General features: G+C 38.9%; 2 protein-coding genes across 10 annotated transcripts in view; one reads left to right on the top strand and one right to left on the bottom strand.

Annotated features, from left to right (window-relative positions):
• Positions 1 to 495, bottom strand: part of Cul5 (cullin 5) — a 39,830-nt gene extending 39,335 nt beyond the window's left edge. The window contains exon 1 of the mRNA XM_072296514.1: positions 361 to 495. The gene's annotated coding sequence lies outside the window, so the exon portion shown is untranslated. The remainder of the gene's footprint in view (positions 1 to 360) is intronic.
• The window catches only part of sll (adenosine 3'-phospho 5'-phosphosulfate transporter 1), a 56,776-nt gene continuing 43,421 nt past the window's right edge, over positions 288 to 13,642 (top strand). For 3 of the 9 annotated variants that reach the window (XR_011899218.1, XM_072296522.1, XM_072296515.1), the window contains exons 1-4: positions 382 to 522; positions 2,389 to 2,469; positions 4,561 to 4,763; positions 9,228 to 9,427. Coding sequence is in view for 8 of the 9 variants with exons in the window: in XM_072296522.1 (XP_072152623.1) it covers positions 2,441 to 2,469; positions 4,561 to 4,763; positions 9,228 to 9,427 (432 nt within the window). In the remaining variant the exon portion in view is untranslated. Of the gene's footprint in view, positions 307 to 381; positions 523 to 545; positions 905 to 1,342; positions 1,409 to 1,545; positions 1,565 to 2,388; positions 2,470 to 4,560; positions 4,764 to 9,227; positions 9,428 to 13,642 lie in introns of those variants that run through there. The other 6 variants (XM_072296518.1, XM_072296519.1, XM_072296520.1 and 3 more) reach the window with 6 other exon arrangements.

Genomic DNA, 13,642 nt, shown 5'->3' with positions numbered 1-13,642 from the left:
TAAATTAATGTAATGCAAAATGACTCAAAATGTAGTTTTCTTTGCTTATCGTAACGAGAAATTTACTCAAATGCACTATTGCGACATCTTTACATAATTTTAAGGCTAATCGTGTGCAATTTTTGAGAAAAATTATCCTAGATGTAGTAAGGTTGGCAGCCTGTGCGGTTGGTGATAACCGTCAAAAGTTGGCAATGACCCCCCTCCCATCCACAAAAACTAAAACAAAGCACCGCCATTTTTAGCCTCTCCATGGGGCCCAGTGGCCATACTCCTTGGGTACAACTCTACTCTAAACGCCTGAAGGTAGGTCCAAAGGCACGGGTATCAAAAGTAAAAGTAAAAGTAAAAGTAGAGTACCTATATATTCATCCATGGCCATGCTGATCGCTGAATGTCGCTGATCATCCATATAGCTGATAATGGTGGTGTTATTATGGTTTTTCCGCTTTCCCATGATTGGGTTCTCAATCGTGAATCGTTGATCATTGACAGAACTTCGACTTCCAAGTGTCTAGTCAGGTAACTTCCTGAAGCATTCATACCTGAAGAATATATGAATATCGTGACCGGTCACCCGTTACCCGTTACCATATCTGCCGAGAGTATCACAAGCGCCCCTGGTTCCATTTAATACTGACCGATTTCACGATAACAGGATAGTAGTGTCGTCAGTTAAGTTATTACCGGTCTCGAAGATACACAACTATCCAATCGAAGAGGAAAACAACTGTTGTTTAAAATCTGTCATTTGTGACTCTGCATTGATTCGTGCAAAGAAATATGCGAAATTATCCTTTCAAAGACTTTTAGACTGTGAAATCTTCTGTCGGTTTTACTGCCTACAAGACATTTTTTCCCTGTCATCGCTTGACTAATATCTCATTTTTCCATTTTACAGTCTGTAAGTCCCAGTGATACAATTTTCTCAATATTTTTCCATGAATCTTAAGCGTTCAGCCCACCTTCAAACAAGGGGCTTCCAAGAGGCTTATCGATGAAACTGTTGATTGTCGCCTCTCAAATAATGTTGGCCTGACGATCCTTAAAACTGATGTGTTCGGAATACATCACAGATCAGATTTTGAAATTTTCAAGGAATTCCCTGCTGTAATGGCTGAGAAATTGAAGAATTGGTGCCAGTTTGAGAACCCCAGTTTGAAAGTGGGCTGGATGCTTCACGCAAGTGTGCCTGTAAGATGATTGCAAATGGCCATTATATTCTTTTTTGATTGATTTGTCTCATTGCCTTGAATATACTTGAAAATGTAACCGGAAACGCTACTATTCCTGTTGTTGTGAAATCACCCTACCTACTGACTTCTGACAATGACTTCCAAAGGCTTGGCACTGTTCTGATTTAAAAACAACAACCATGGTGTCAAACGGACCCTGCACACTCCTTACGGTAACATGTGCTCCGTTCAATTTCCAAATTTTGCATTGCATTACTTAAACTTGTGTATGGATGCCCACAATCTAGAAACAATAGACAGGGTGATCCTATGCTTGATTCAGCTCTAGAGATTTAGCTGGAGGAATGTAAACAGAGCCGACTGCCATTGTAAGTATTTGGTAGGACAGAGGAGCAAGGACGATTTAAAAACTAAAGTCGCTTTCTGGGAGGGATGCCGGTTGCAATGATTTAAGTTGTATTACATGCTCAACTGAACTGAGTAATGAGTAGCAGCTGTTAAATGAATGTTGGGTGTAGAGATGATACAGCATTTGAAAAAAAAATGAAGATAGATACAAGATACAGGGTGCAACATCAGTACTCCAATTAATGGGAGTGATACAAGCTAAGAAAACCATGCAATTGGAGATCATATTTTAAAGATTTTGAGCTGGCCGAGAGCGTGCCAGAATACAGGTAAAGAAGATTTGGAAGTATGGACAGGATTTTTCACATATAATCTTGAGAATAACTTTTCCTCAACTTTATTTTATTTAATGACATTGAGGTCACCAATTTGTTGAGTCAAGTCAACAATACAATAATTTACATTGATACCCAATAATGATGAAATATTCTGTATGAACAAATATTTATATAATTCAGTAGAGGTTGCAGAAAGCTGGAGCGCAATGAAAATAACTAATGAACTGCACCTTTTTCTTAAACCGAAGTTGTCATAGAAATGCAATTACTTGATTTTGGGGAGGGGGGGAGGGAGGTTTAGACATGAGCCATCGAAGGAGGGAAATGACGAAAATCTTACTTGGCATGCAAATTTTTAATGTACAGCTGAGTTATAAGAAGACACTCAAACTAATTTTTTTTTTCCTTTTTTTTTCAAGTTTTAAGTGTTCTGTAAAATATACCTAATTTTATTCCGTTTAAAAATTTCCGAAAAGGTTCCTTAATTTTGCTTTATTCACTTACAGCGATTCCGAGGCACCCTGGTAAATTTCCCACCATCAGTTCCTCTATACCAAAATGTTTAGAACGCCGCAATCTGCCATCTGGTATGTTATTATTTAAGATTTTATTCCTGAGAAAATATAAATTTTTTTTTTCTTGGAATAGGTGAATCAAGAAGACAGATTCTCCTTTCAAGACGCTTGAGGATAGTTGGACGGAGTTAAACAGAAAGGAACCAAGCCACATCGGGATCGAACCGAGAAAAAGAGGCTTAAAATTTAGCTCCTGCATAAGACTCAATGTAAAAGTTAAACTTCAAGTTCAATTTCTGTAAAATTTGCTCCAACAAAAACTTTTGAATTTTTGGCGATAGACAGTAGAGCAGTAGTTGAGTTCAAAACCACTCATAACTTAATTTTTTCCAGAATGTGGGTTGGTTCCTTTCTGCTTAACTCAGTCCTGTTTAGGTCATAGTCTTGATCATCCTGTACATTGTACTTTGCAGAAAAAGTTTTTCAAACTTTAGTCTATCATTTGCAGAGCTCAAAATTTCCGATTCTGAAGTCAACTTTATGATTCAGGTGCATAGAGTACCTACAATAGAGTCGCAATGTACTGGAGCGCCGATGAAGTCAATCCATTAACGGGCCTCTCCGAGCCACCTTTGAACGGTCATAACTTTTGAACCATATATTTCCCCAAGTTCAAAGATAGCTAGTTTTAAAGCTTGAATCAAGGACTTTCATTTAAATTGGTTTTTGTAATGATTTGTGCGTTCCATCTTATAGAAAAACCCGAAAAACTGAATTTTTTGGGCTTGAATAATCAAACAATGATTTTTTCCACATTGAAAAATTACCAAAAACAGACTATACCATACACTAAATGAAAGGTCTCGTCAAGAGCTTTCTTTGAGCTCAAGATCAAGTTGATCCGTTGCTTCGCTCACAAGTTATGGCGGTCGATGCGTTTGAACTTTGACCCCCTCCCCCCTCTTTCCCCTGTAAGGCTAGACCAGAAATGTCACTGGATTTATTCTTCTCCGATGATCCGTTCTAATTCCTGAAAGTATGGATGTAAAAGCTCTTGCGGCCATTTCCTATGGAAAATGGGACAGCCTCTTTCAAAGAATGGCCCAAACCACGTCCGTACAGTCTTTCACTGACTCTCGCATTCACCAGTACTTTGTTATCAATCAGGTGAAGTTTTTCCAACTCTATCCCGGTGTGGGGTGTGGCAATGCTTTAGTCACTGAAGTTGACTGTCCCAGCATTATGGAATTGTGAAATTTTTCAACAAAATAAGGTCGGTTTCTTCGATAGAAGTTTCTGGTTGAAAAGAAAGTGTTTCAAATTTTAAAGTGCTCTAGCAACCATTCAGTCACCTAACTCTATTGCGAAGCCAATTCACTCATTTGCGTTGAAGGCATATAATTCTGCATAAGAGCAACATTTTGTCTATACTTAGTTATATGGCAAATTTTTTTGAAATTTGAGATCTTATGCACGAGGGCAACATCTTCCTCGCCCAGCTAGCCAAAAAAGTTCCTGGAAACAATGAATTGGAAGAGGAGTTTCTTTCTATGATAATCTTTCAACCTCTACCACAATGAGTGATAAGGACATTGTCATGGAGATGACAGGAAACACTGACTCTCCTGAAGATGAGAGTAATTATGTCGAAAAAAAGTTTTAGCCTAAAATTTCTCATTGCGAGGCTCTAGATCTTACTTTAAATCTTCAAAAGTTTTTCTGTGCTCATGACTACAACGTAATGGAGGAAGAGGTAGGAATGTTCAGCTCCATCACACGAAGTGGAAGCAGCATTCAGTAATTTTCCTTACCAGTATAAAATGCCCCTTTTCAAGTTATCTTCATACCTAAGTTCAAGTAATAGGTAACTTAAACTAAAGTATCATTTTTTCATTTTTTTTTTTTTATTTTTTTAAAGTTTTTAAATTGATTTGCAGGGATCTACACAATATGTACTATTTACAGAGTGCGAATATCTGTCCTTTGAACATGTCCAGGCACTTCTTATTTTTTTCCCGCAGTTCGGATGATATGATGCAACAGATTATATGACAAAATTCCGTGGCCTTTTGAATGTAGTATAAGCTGAAATTTACTGTACATGAGAACGGCAATGTAAATACATCTGAAAAATGATGTTTACTTTCTTTCGTTTCTTTTCAGTTTAATAGCATGCTTATCTTCAATTTTTTTGCTGGCCGCACCTTTTCTTCTGCACAGAACAGTCGGATACTTACACCAGCAGTCTCCAAACTACTGGGTTTTCTCATTATTGATCAATTCATTTGGCTATGCAACTGTGCTTGTTCCAGGATTTTTAATGTATAAATATATCAAAACCTCTGAGTACCTAGAACACACATCTGGTAAGTACCTTACCCCTCAACTAGACGTATTTAATTGACCTTGTTCATCTTAACAAATCAATTTTCACATCATTCTTTATCTTAAAGAGATGAAGTAATTAGATGATTCTGTTAGATTTGTATTCTGGACGTAGGAGCTGAATGAAAAGAAAAAGAAAAATTAAAAAAAATATTAATCCTCATGTGAAAGAGGGATATTCAAAATCAGCGATTTTACCCCCTCAAGAATTTTTCCTGGAGTTAGATATGTCATTTCTTATCACAGCCATGCCTTTTTCTGCAACGGGAAGTTCAAATTTTCCCGAGCACTACAGTGCCGTAAAGTTGAGAACGTGACAATGCCAGAGGTGACACTGAAATTGAGCTTTGAAGTTGCGGTTTGGACGAAAATTTTCTAGAAAATGCGCAATGTAAAGATATGTCCATGTTGTCAAGTACCTATTAATATTTACATGCATTGTTGCCAATTTTCAGATTTTTTAATTCATCAATTATGTCATAATACCACCTTTTTTATTAATAAAAAGTTATCGAATCAACAGTTCGTTTGATAAGCATCCATCATTATATTACTCCTTGCATAGAAATTTTTTGTTTGCAACATGAGACCATTTCTGTAAACGGCTTTGTGGAGGGGTGAAGCTTGTTGAGTCCAGGTAGTCAAGAAATTTTAGCCTTCAAAAGCACTGGAAAGCATTAATTTTTAGGTCTCTTGTGTAATTTTTGACGCTGCACCAGAGTTTCAACTTTTCGTCAAAAAATTTTGGACCAAAATTTGCGAAAGGAGGGGTATTGTTAAGGGCCTTTTTTGGGCCCACCCTGAAATTCCTCAACTCCGCGATTTTTTCGTCATTTAAGGTCTATATTTTACGGAATGCATCATGGTTTGGTCATTTCCGATCTATTTTGGAGTCTACCACTGGCCTAAACATGGGTCTGCAGGCCAATTTTGGCGAAAAACCCGCATTTTTCGCCAAAATTGGCACCATGATGCATTCAGTAAAATATAGACATTCAATGACCAAAAAATCGCGGAGTTGAGGAATTTCAGGGTGGCCCCCTAAAAGGCCCTTAAAGAGATCCCTTCTTTGGCAAAATGGCTTGAAATTGACCTTTTTGTGCATTACGATCTGTAACTTACCAATGGATGATTTGACGGCAAAATTTATTATTTTTAAATAAGTCAAAGCTCATTAAATTTCTGTATAATTGATTCAATACTTTTTGCGTAAGAAAAAATTTCACAGGCTGACAAGCGGCTAGCAGAAAAAAGCCCAAAATTGGCGATTTTTGAGTATTTGGGCCAATGGTGCCACGGGTTTTTTTCTCCCATGAGTTCTGTTACATTATGCAATCATATCTAAAATCCCAGCTGATACAACTACCCCATGGTCACGTTTTCAACTTGACAACGCTGTAGCGCGCGGGGAAAATTTTTGTTGAATTTGCCGTCGCGGAAAAAGGGGTACCTTTTGTTAAGAAAACAACATATCGAACTCTGGGTAAAATCGCCGATTTTGGATAACTCTTTAATTTAACCACGAGATCTGTACTTGAGCTGTTATTATATCAGTTACGAAGCGGAATTGAACGCAAAATGTTCGATTTCCAGTTTTTGATTGGTTTAGATTTTCCATGATGAAAGCAAGTAACTGTGAGACATTAATTAGTCCAGAAAACTTCATTTCATCCGGTATGAATAGCGCCTGAAACATCCTTAAATAGGGAATCGACGTTGATGGACTAAATCAAACGGAACTATGTTTGGTTCCTTTCCATGAAATGCACTAATCGAGATTTTGAATTCAATCAAAATCAACAACTTTTTTTTTTTTTAAACGTGCTTTCTTGGCACCCGCACCTACTTCTGATTGATTTTGACAAAATACGCGATCCTGGGGTACCTTTTGACGAGGATCTTGGATTTTGAGTCAAATAAAAATTCTTAAATCCAAGGCAGTAGACACTGGCTACAATGCTATATCGGCACCCGTTCAGTTGTTCATAATGAAACTTGGTAAATGGGGGAATATATGATGCTTGCTCAATCGATTTTAGTAAAACTTGGTAACTGGGAATATGTTTTGACAAAGACTCAAATTCATAGTAATAGGGGGGTGGCTAGTTGCAACTTTGTGGCAAATCGTGATACAGTTTAGCGGTTTTCAGGGGTCAAAGTAGATGACATTTTAAGAGTTATTTGAGTTGAAGAAGCATTTCAAATTTTGTGGCAGAGCCAATATGGCGGCCATTCAAAAATACGTTCTTTGAATCGTTGTAGTTCTGCTCCTATTGGACCGATTTTGCTTCTTTTTTTTTTTTATTTGAAAGATACTTAAAAGGAAAACGATTATATTGTATAGAATTAAGGTATGTAACAATATTAAGGATATAAAATTATATAATTCAAAACCTGATTTTTCAGAAACACAAAAATTGTTTATATTTAAATAACTTTTCAGGATGGGCGTACCAGCAATTTAAGATCGTTGATTCTGAAAGAGCTTGTTTTTAGCTTTCCAACGGTATATTACATTATGGGTCTGTAATTAACAGTTTGCGTTATATCTCAATCCGCGCGGCCGTGGCGCGCGATGAACCTCCGAAATAGCAGTGTAGCGCATTCTGCTTCTACGGAACCGATTATAATTTTTTTTTTTTGGAAGGTGTATCAACGGAGAAATTTGAAGATAGCTAAAGGGAGTCCAAGCCCCCAACTCCTTTTTTTTCAAAGTAGAAAATGTCTTTATCTGTGCTTTTTAGTGTTTTTTTCCGTTCAGTGCGTTGGCTTAGTGCCTAAAAAGGGCAAAATGCTGCAAATCGTGATTCAGTTTTGCCACTTTGGGAGGTCAAACTAGATAATATTTTAAGATTTTCGAGTCGAAGTGGCATTTTCAAAATGGTAGCAGATCCAAGATGGCGGCCACTTATAATGACGTCCGGGCGCGCACTTTGAGCTGCTATAGATCGAGATCCACTGAACCGATTTAATTTGTTTTTTTTATTTATTTATTTATTTATGTATTTATTTTTTTTTTTTTTTTTTTTAAAAGATCATTTAAAGGTAGATATAATTTTTGAATTTGACAATCTTCAGGTCATTTTTTTCCACAAAAGCCGGTTTTTATAACTTTAACTTATACACCGGTTATAACTTTTAAAATCGCATAATTATGCCTTTTTAAATATGTATCACGTTAAAGAGCGTGCTTTCAGCTTTCCAACGATATATTACGTGATGGGTCTATGATTTAAGGTTTCCGCGCCACTGCGAACCGCGCGGTGGCAGCACAGCGCGGACCTGCATAAATTAGTCCAGGGGCATTTGTTGCATAGAAGCCTCCCGTGGAATAGTAAATTAATTAAGTGTGGAAGGTGGCCTAATCTCCTCTATTTGATGTGTAGAAAAATAATTTTGATGTTGTCAAGCTCCATTTTGCGTCCAACCCCTCGAATTCAAGATGGCGGCCAAAATGGGGGCTCGGGGGTTGAAGATGTTGGAATTTGTTTTTGATGTCGTGTATTGGGTCTATCACTTTGTAATTTTGGTCGTAGAATCCGAATTTGAGGCCAAAATTGTCTCCGGCTCAAAGGAATGCCCAAAATCCAATATGGCCGCCAAAATTTGCACGGTAAGGTCAATCTCCGAGAGTTGCGTAATCTCCGAGAGTTGCGTAAACTCCGAGAGTTGCGTACTCCGAGAGTTGCGTCGTGCTTTTTTGCGATGATAGAGCTTGCAGCCGTATTCATTTATATAATATGATGATTATAATCATCATATTATATAAATGAATAATTATCGGTTGATAGCTGGTAAATCGTGAAGGTAGCACACATTTTGTTTATCTGTAATAATGATTGTGAAAAAAAATCATTTGGGGATACAGGAAAGTAATATATCATTGGGAAAAATGTTTACCCTCTCTCCCGCCTTCGATCTTTTTTACCGCTCAAGATCCGTCCACATAAATTGTCGCATGACTTATGTTTGTACGAAACGATAGTGCGTGTTCGCGGTTTTTCGCTCCTTTGCTAGTTATACCTCGCTTAATACCCTTTTTTAGTAGCTTTGGCTTCACATGTCGTTAGAGTAACTCCTTGATTTTGAAACAAGCCATTGAAATTCAAAATCGGTCCATTAGTAAAGGAACGTCGATGGTTTTAGCAAAACTTGCTGCTTTGAAAATTTTGAAAATCGTACTCAGCTCCATCCAGCATAAATACGTCCAAACAATACAACTGGAGAAAAAATATACTTACCCTGAATCTTCCTAAAATTAAGAAAAGTTTTCTCCCAATCATGAGGGAAAATAGAGAAACTTGCATTAGTCAACAAAGGAAAACAGCAAGCCACTTCTGCTGTTAAGTACCTGTTACCCGTTGATGATAGAGATTATAGAAGTGTATGAGTGCTGAATGTACGGAGAGAAAAGTGATTCTTATGATCTATGTCCCGTTTTACAGGTAATAATTGCCTGCAGAGATGTTTGCGCGTTTGTTTAGTCGGTGAAGAAGGAGAAAAGTTAATACAATTTGAATCAGCAAATCGAGCCTCTACCTCTTCCAATTTGAAATATGACTTTTTAATGACATCTTTTTGCTTTTTTGGGCTGTTGAGCACCTACTTGACATGGGGATACCTTCAAGAAAAAATAATGACGCAGGTAACAAGAGCTTAACTATATGTATCTATTTCCAAGATGTTGCACAATAATGCATAGGTAGGTTGTCCCAGAAGGAATGCAGCGATCACAATTTTATGAGAACAGATTAGATACTTTTAAGAAACTGATCAGATAATTGTATCAACAGCTCACTTTAAAAAAACTTTATCAGGGCCAGGCCCGCCACATGGGGGGGGATACTGGGTCCTTGGTACCGGGGCCCGGGCCCTGGAGGGGCCCGTGACGCAGGTGACAAACCACTACGAATTCATGTGTAACCCTTGTCTCGGAGGGAAAAGTGAAAAAATTACCCTAAAAATTACGCAAAAGGTGAATAAAGTTTCAAAAACACGCTAGGGCAAAATTTTTCTTACTTTTTTAGAGATTTTCAAGATTTTGAGTATATGTAGAATGATATTTTTAGTAACTGTGTTTCATTTTCTTCCGTTGTCGGATGCTAAGAGGCTCCTTTCTGGGCATCCTCGACTTCAATGGCTTAACTCCCTTGCCATAGACGTGCGAAAGGGGAGTCCAGGGGGGCCTGGCTCCCCGTAGAATTGAAAATTATCATCTGCCCCCTCAAAAAAAAATTTATAGATGTTTTGAATGCAACAATTCGAAAGATTTTGGTGCTGAAAGTAAACAAAAAGGCGTAATTATTCTGCAGAAATTGATGGAAAATCTCCATCATAAGAGTTTCATAATGCGTCCAAATAGATTTAAAATTTCAACAATTTCCCGGGGGAGGCCCCCCAGGACCCCCCCCCCCCCCCCCCTGTGCTAGGGGCCCGGGCCAGAAAATTGGTACCAGGGCCCGAGATGGGATGTGGCGGGCCTGATCAGGGCAATGCATGACTTTTTGATCACACCAAATCACACTTTGTAGTAGACGTTTGAAAACTGTATATCATATTTTCTATCCTAAGAATTTAGCAACAGATATTGCACGTTATCATTTTCTATGCTGAATGCTCTATGAATAATCATAGAATAACTAAAACATAGGCTTAGTTGCCACTTATCAATATTCCATGAATATCTATAATTAATGCTATGAATATCTAAGAATCAAGGATATTGTGCGAATATTAACAGAATGGTGTGTGCTGATCTCAGCAGTGAATATTCGAAGACAAGTTAGACAAGTGATACTAATGTCAGCAGTACGACCATAATGTCGCAACTGTTAAACAAAGAGAGGGAGGAAAAAACTTATCCCCCCTTAAAATTGCTTTCAGATTAATAATTAACACGGAGAAATAAATTCAGAACAATGGACCCCTACTTCAACGCCTAAACTTCAAAGTAATATCATTCAATTATGAGGGAGGGGGCGGCAAAATTTTTTCGGCACCGCGCGGCAACCCCCAAAATCTGGCTCTGTCCAAGCCTCATTTCCTTTGTTCTTCTACCAACTTTTGCACCAAGTAATCCGCATCCTCTTCATCTTAAACTATTACGATCTGGTCATCGGCAAAGCTTGGAGTGTAAAGGGTTTGCCCATCAGAGAGTGGAATGCTCATTCCGGCGCTTTTTGTTTTCCATTCCTTCAACACGTGCTCTAGGTATACCTTAAATTATTTCATTGACAAGCAGCAGCTTTGTCTTAGCCATTTTAGCCAACGACTCTCCGTGAGATTTATCTCTTTCTTTGATCCAGAATTGGTAAATATTTTTCGGAAATTATTTAGTCAATCAGATGCGTCCGATCAGTCGTCAATTGGACGATCAAATTGACGATTGATCTTTCTTGACAGATAGAGAATTCTGAGTACCGAGCTTCTAGTCAGTGTTGCCGCACCAATTTCAGTAATTGCCGAATTATTTGCGCCGAACTCTGCTTTGATCCCACCATAAAATGATTAAATTCCTCCCACAAGTCCCTTGCTAAAACTACTTTTTGCCAAGGCTTCACATAGCCTCACCAATGGCACGCTGGCATAAACTCTCTGAAGATCCACAAACGCCAAGTGCAGCTCCTGGCCGACCGCCATTTTCTTCTAGATGTCCTAGGTAATGGTGAACAAATGATCGGTGGTAGACCTACCGCCTCTGAAACCAGCCTGTTCCTCGGCTTCCTGGTCGCTCCAAACCTCTTCGACCTTTGCGTTCAGAATTTTACTTACCGTAGACTTTTCTGAAGATTCCTAAGACCAATATACCTGTGGGGCTGAATTTTGTCCGCTCTTTCCCAAGGAAGTTTACCATCCATCGATGAGTCCAAACCGCACCACCGGCCAATCAGAAGCGGTGATGAGGGTCTTTATACAGGTTCCATCATGAAATGTTCTTTTTTTTGAACAGCGCGCCAGACCATGTACTTTTCTCCGTCACAGTCAATCTTCAAGATGGCTGCCTTGCCACCACCATCTGTATTTTCTCTATGGGCTAGAGTCGTGGCCTGCAAACTATGGGACCCGGGGCTCAATTTCCGCATGATGAATTTTATTTTTCTTATTAGAATTATCATCAATTGATTGTAGTTAGTTCCAAACCCTTCCCTCACAATGATATATTCTACTTTTCGCGACTTGGCGCCTTTAAGATAACATTGGCGACTTTTCGATGACGTTAGCAACTTTCAGTTGACATTAGCAACTTCATAATTACATTAGCTCCTTTATTGTTATATCAGGTTAGGTTTGGTTAGATAACATTCGAAGTCAGTATTAGTTCTTTGTAAATTGTCATTTATTTCTGTGCATGGTTATATTCAGTCTCCGAGACAAAATATTAACACCTAAATGACGCATTCAAAAATTTGAATCAAGAATGAAATAAACAGGATTATTTTAAAGGAATTAAAACTGAAATGTGGCCGTCAATACGGAATGGACGCAAACTCCGCTACCAGCTACTGAACTGATTTCTCCGTTTTTTACGATTTACCACTTACTTCAGTGTAACTCAGCTGTTTATCCTGTTTTTTGTGCGTCATATTCCGGCTCCGTCGGCTTTTGTCGTCACTAATCGCGTGCCTGTGTGTTCGGGTAGCTTTGGCATTCTTCAGATAGGTTTGGCCGATTCGTTTAGTACACTTCGTGGTCATCATAAATGACTCGAGGAGGTTAACTAAGTCGATTCGGATAGCGCCCGTTAAGCGCCCACAAAATTTGGCCCCTGTAGTTATTACAATCTTGCTTACTGCCCTTCTTACCTATGACTGGCAGTATTCCAAGATTCCCTCCACTATTTTGGAATTTTGGAACTATGCCAACAGTCTTGCATAAGCTTCCTCAGACAGTCAAATAACTTATCGGTGCTACATTTTAACAACTCTGCCGGTACACCCCTGGCCCAGGAGCTTCTCCGTTTTTCAACTCCTTCACTCCTTTCCTCACTGCATCTTGGAGCTTGATCTTCCTTAGTGCTTATGACTCCCCCTTGAAACTCGGGTCGCCTCTCCGTCAATAATTCTTTAAAATGGTCCCCCAGCATGACAAGTGGTATCGGAGATATCACACAGGGCGTTCAGGCGTTTTATTCTGTCGCAACCCTTTGATTACTTTCCAGCCTTCCGTATTTTTCTGGCTTCCAAGGTCGGTATTTATTTTCATATATGAAAATAAATACGGTATTTATTCCCACGCCTCATTCATAAGCTGAATGATTACTCAACGGATTCTTGCTTGAGCCTGTCTGCACACGATTGTATCCTCCAACTTTTTGGAAGAAAGAAACTGATAATACCTATTCCTTTTCACATTTATTTCCTCCTCAACCTCTGCATCCCTCGAGTATGGTTTTTTGTTATCACTTTCTTAATCAAAAAATCTCTTGGCCTCTTCTGCTGCTGAGTGAACGCAATTCTTAATAAATTCATACCGCTTTTCCGTGCTCTCATCGCATGATATGTCTCCTAACTTTTCATCCAGGCGCTAAGTGAGAAGAGCCTTCGCACTCGGGTGCTGGAGGCTATTGATGTTATTCTTCACACTTCACTTGTTGCACGCATTTGTCGCTACGGTTGCGGATGGTAGCTTCGATCGTTTTAAGACACCCGAGGGGGAAAAGCTGCATCCGCTTTGGGGGAAGAGCGGTCTACCGCAGAAGAGCCCTCTATATAATCTTACCTGCTGGATCTTCAGGTATGTGACCCGTTTAACGAGCACGCAGTCAATTAAAGTTCTTAAGCCGCGGGTAGGTTGGACCCATGTATATTTGTGAATATCTTTGTGTTGGTAGAACCCATCCAATTCTTCTCATTTCCTCTGC

The sequence above is a fragment of the Bemisia tabaci genome, chromosome 2 (assembly GCF_918797505.1).
Source record: "Bemisia tabaci chromosome 2, PGI_BMITA_v3".
Lineage (NCBI taxonomy): Eukaryota > Metazoa > Arthropoda > Insecta > Hemiptera > Aleyrodidae > Bemisia > Bemisia tabaci.
This window is presented reverse-complemented; position numbering and strand designations above follow the sequence as displayed.